The 4,748-nt window shown below is 39.1% G+C and overlaps 1 protein-coding gene across 2 annotated transcripts in view; it reads right to left on the bottom strand.

Moving 5' to 3' along the window:
* Positions 1-4,748, bottom strand: part of MCU (mitochondrial calcium uniporter) — a 240,822-nt gene that overhangs the window by 168,971 nt on the left and 67,103 nt on the right. Inside the window, exon 2 of one of the 2 annotated variants that reach the window (XM_006835878.1) lies at positions 980-1,001. The exons of the other annotated variant lie outside the window; for it this stretch is intronic. Coding sequence (XP_006835941.1) covers positions 980-1,001 — 22 coding nt within the window. The remainder of the gene's footprint in view (positions 1-979; positions 1,002-4,748) is intronic. 2 annotated transcript variants of the gene reach the window in all.

Raw genomic sequence — 4,748 nt, 5'->3', positions numbered from 1 at the left:
AACAACAACATTCTCACACTCAAGGGGATGCCTAGAGTCAGATTTGACTCTATGGCAAATGATGGTTACTTAACATTTGCCAACACACTATGGGATTATGAAAGTAGCTCAAAGCTGCACACAGTGGATTTTAAAAGGCCACAGCACCAGCCTGGGAAATCCAAGTTCATAGGGAAGGAATACTATGGGGAATGAAGAGGTAAAACCTTGACCCTACAAAAGGATTAAAAGCAACGAGCAGGGAGCAACCCAAATTAAAACAAAATTAAATTCAAACCATCATGATTCCAGAAACATATGTATTGTCCTGCACGTTCTAGACAAACTTTTCCTTGTAATTATATTCAATTTATTTTTCTGTTGTTTTTTATTTAATCTCCAGGGTTTGCCTGAAAAGGTCAAAAAAGTATCATTGTCAAGTTCAGAATTTCTTTTATATTTCAAATGTCAAGTAAGCCAAATTCATGCTTAGCAATCCATCAAATGCTTACCAAATTGTAGTTGCTGTTATTGTTAAATGTTGTTGAGTCAGTTCTGACTCAATAGCGACTCTGTACAGGGTTTCGAAGGACAACCTTATATTGGATTTCCGAGGAATAGCTAGTGGATTTGAACTGTTGGCCTTGCAGTTAGCAATCCAGTGCTTAGCCTACAGTGCCGTACCAAGACCCCAAAGTCTTGATAAGAATAAGTCAGTTGGCTCCCCAGTTCCCTACATAATGACTATATCTGAGAGTTGGCATTGGGAAGATTAAAATCAGTACTTTTGTTCTGGTAGCAGATAACAAAGTTTTCATTATCTATAAATTTCAGAGGGCTGCTGAGCATTACAATGATAGAATCTGCAAACACTTATCAAGAACCAAACACATTGCTGTTCTGTCAATTGCAACTCGTGGTGGGTGCCCTCAAGCATTACAGAGATGAGTGCACCATAGGGTTTCTTGACTGTCATCTTTATAGAAGCAGATTGCTGGACCTTTCTCCCGCAGTGCTGCTGGCTAGGTTTGAACCTTTAAGTTAGTAGTCAAGCACAAACTGTCTGCACCACTCAAGGACCCAAACACATAGGGGCTAATTTAGTCTCTCTTTGCAGGCAATTTCAGACTTTCAGACATTTCAAACACGGAACTATTTTAACAAACCCTACCACTAGTAGGATAAGCACTGAACTGCTAAGCACAAGATATGCCATTCAAAGTCACCAGCTCCTCCTTGGAAACCCTACTGTTGTTTGGCGCCATCGAGTCCGTTTCAACTCATAGTGACCCTATGAACAACACAAGGACCCAGGGCTTGGTCCTGCACCATCCTCACAATCGTTATGCTGTGTCCACTGCTGCTACCGCTGAGCCAATCCATCTCCTTGGGGGTCTTCCTCTTTTTCGCTTTTACCAAGCATGATGTTTTTCTGATAATATGTCTGAAATATGAGATACTAAGCCTCACCATCCTGGCTTCTAAAGAGCATTCTGGCTGTACTTCTTCCAACACAGACTTGTTTGTTCTTCTGGCAGTCCATGGTACTTTTGATATACTTCTCCAACACCCAAACTCAAATGCAACAGTTTTTCTACAGTCTTCCTTGTTCACTGCCCAACTTGCACATATGTTAAGAGATTATTGAAAATACCGTGGTTTGGATCAGGTGCACCTGAGTCATCACACTGGGTTGACATGAAACTGACAAAAACTTTAAGTACAGGGCCACTATGAGTCCAAACCAACTAGATGGCACTTAACAACAACAACTAATAGAAGGAGCGCTGGTTGTGCTGTAGGATAAGCACGTGACTGCTAGCCACAAGGTCACTCCGAGGGAGAAAGATGAGGCTTTCTGCGCCTGCAAAGATTTACAGCTTCAACAATCCTATCGAGGGTCGCTATGAGTCAGAACCTAATTATGGAACCCAACAACAACACAGCTAATGGAAGACCTAAAAATAATGGAGTTTGGCCTTACTGCTCAGGAAGCTCACTGTTTCAATAGATGCAATTCAAATGCTGGATCTCCCTGAATCCAAATTTACGCAATTATGAACAGGAGATAATGTTTATATAGACAAAGTTGACCTTTATGGCTCGTTGACACTTAAAGTTAACTTCCAGGAGAACTGGTGCCGAAAGTTTGTTTTTTTACAAGCACACAAAACAATTGTCCTGTGTGTGCAGTCTAGGATCTGCTGTGATCTGCTAGGATCTGCTCAGGTAATTTTTCTTTTCAACTTGGCCATAATTCAAATACTTTATGGAGACTTTTTCTGGGGGTTTTTCTTTGTCTTTTTTCAAACTACAACAATGTTAGTTTAGTAGCCAAGTGATCACAGTCCCGGATTACAATACTACAGCTAACAGTTATACTACTATTGCCTTTTTATAGACAAAATGTGTCTTATGTTTTCTGAAAACCACGCAACCTTTCATTAATTTCCTAAGCACGTTTTGGGTTTGTGTGCAGTGCATTATTTATTTGGATGTGTTATTTGCAAGGAAAAAAAAAAAAAAATACAATTGAGTCCATGTCCTATTATGCAGGTACAAGGTACTAGGTAAATATTTCTCATGTGAATACATGAGAAAAGAGAAATATAACCACTAGCATCAAACTGCAAAGAAAAACTGGATGCAAAGGAATCAGGCAGAATCAGGTGAGATGTCCTTCCACTTAGGAAAATTAAAAATATGTGGCTACAAACTTTCATAGAAAGACAATGAGGCTATGCTGAGAAATCCTGGCCATGTAAAATATTATGGGATATGTGTCTTAGTTATTTACTGCCGCTACAACAGAAATATCACAAATGAGTGGCTTTAGCAAACATAAATTTATTTTCTCACAGTTTAGAAAGCAGGAAGTCTGAAATCAGAACACTGGCTCTTGAAAAAAGGTCCTGGTGTCCTTTTAGCATCTGTAGGCCCAACATGGAGTCCTGGTGTGGTGCTGTGGGCTGTCACTATGGGTTGTAAACAACTCAATGGCACTTACCAACAACAACAACAGGCCCAACGTTGCTTGGTGGTAGTAGGGCTCTCTCTCTCTTGCTCACTTCTCTCTCTTATAAGATCAAAAATCATGCAAGCCACACCCCTGAGGAAAATTCCTTTCAAATGATTGGCTGTTCATACATCCCATCATGGGGGATTACTGTATCCTAACTGCTAACCCTGAGAATCCTGGACAGTCACGCTGACACAAAATTTTAATTCCCACAACCTAGTGATAGTGGAGGTGCACCATGGAGTCAGTTCCGACTCAGAGCACCCTGTATAGGGTTTCCGAGGCTGTATATCTTCAAAGGAGCAGAAAGCCTCATCTTTCTCACACAGAGCAATTGCTGATCCTGTGGTTAGCAGCCCAACGTGCAACCCCCACTATGCTACCAGGGCTCCCAAATGGTACTATAAACCCCTTTATAACATGCCAAAATGTTCTAACTGAAACAGCTGTACCACAAGGGCATTCTCTTTGACAAAATATGCATATTTGTCAAGTCCAAGGGACAAAAGCAGTATATTATAGCTACTGCTTGCATATAAAATATTAAATAGTATTTATTCTAAGAAAAAGTAAGTATCACTTCGGGTAAACGTAAAATTTGAACCTTAAGAAATAAACCTGCTTGCTTAAAAAAGAAAGAAAAAAATTAAAACGGTTTTGATATAAACTATTATAAGCTTTACAATTTCATAGATTAACCACAAAAACAATTATATAACATTTATATGAAACACTATCTGTAGACTGCAATCATTGAGATGAAACAAAATGTAAGATTTGTTGAAAGTAAAACTGATGATCTTTTCTGTAAATCTTCACTCAATAAAAACTTTTTAAAAATTTCTTTTGTGGGCCTTTCTATATAAATCCAAAATCCATCCAAGCAAAAAGATGAGAGACAGATCATCTGAAGAAAAGAAAGTATGTTACACTGAACACCCAAGGATTAAAATAAAATATTAACCTTCCACTGGTGACATGGGGGCTTTGCTGACCCAGAGGCTAGCTAACATTTCTGCACGGCTCTCCTGGAAGCAAACCTTGGAAACGGGTCTGATGCAATGAAGCCTTCACTGTAACTCAAAGAAATTTGATGTGAGTTAAATGTTTTTAAGAAACAGAGCTAGGTGGGCCTTCTTAAAATCAATACCAGCCTTGTCATTTGGTGTTTTATCCCAAAGCTGTGACCAATCAGCCAAAGATTCTAGCATTTCCTCTTCCCCACCAAGCTCAGACAGCATTTATAGAGTGTTTAAATAGCATTTAAGGAGCTATTTGGCTCCTTAAATTGTCAGTCCACTGGGTGAAGTCTGTACTCAGTCTGCCACTGTTTAAATAGGAACATCATATTATTGCCAAAGCTTTTTAAAAAATAAACCCATGTAACTATTCTGGCTATTTAGTCATTCCATAATTTATACAAAAAAAAACAAAAAAAGTATAATGACGTAATACTATATTAATCACAAAAGGACAACTATCGTGTGACCTCACTTACATAAAAAGAAAAGGCAAATGTACAGAAACAAAGTTTATTAGTGGTTACCAGGGATGCGGGAGGGCAGAAGGAAGAGTCAGCAGATAGGAAAATGCAGTGTTGATTAAGGATGAGGCTGGTGATTAATCCAACAGTTGGCAATGAGGTGTACACCTATAAAAAGCTAAATTGGCAAGAGTTGTGTGATAGATACAAGAGAGTTTCAAAAAGCTTGTGGGAACCCACGTGACCTAGACTGGATGACTGGATGAT

The sequence above is a fragment of the Chrysochloris asiatica genome, unplaced genomic scaffold, assembly GCF_000296735.1.
Source record: "Chrysochloris asiatica unplaced genomic scaffold, ChrAsi1.0 scaffold00020, whole genome shotgun sequence".
NCBI classification, from domain to species: Eukaryota; Metazoa; Chordata; class Mammalia; order Afrosoricida; family Chrysochloridae; genus Chrysochloris; species Chrysochloris asiatica.
The sequence above is the reverse complement of the archived record's forward strand: the minus strand, read 5'-3'. Positions and strand labels throughout refer to the sequence as shown.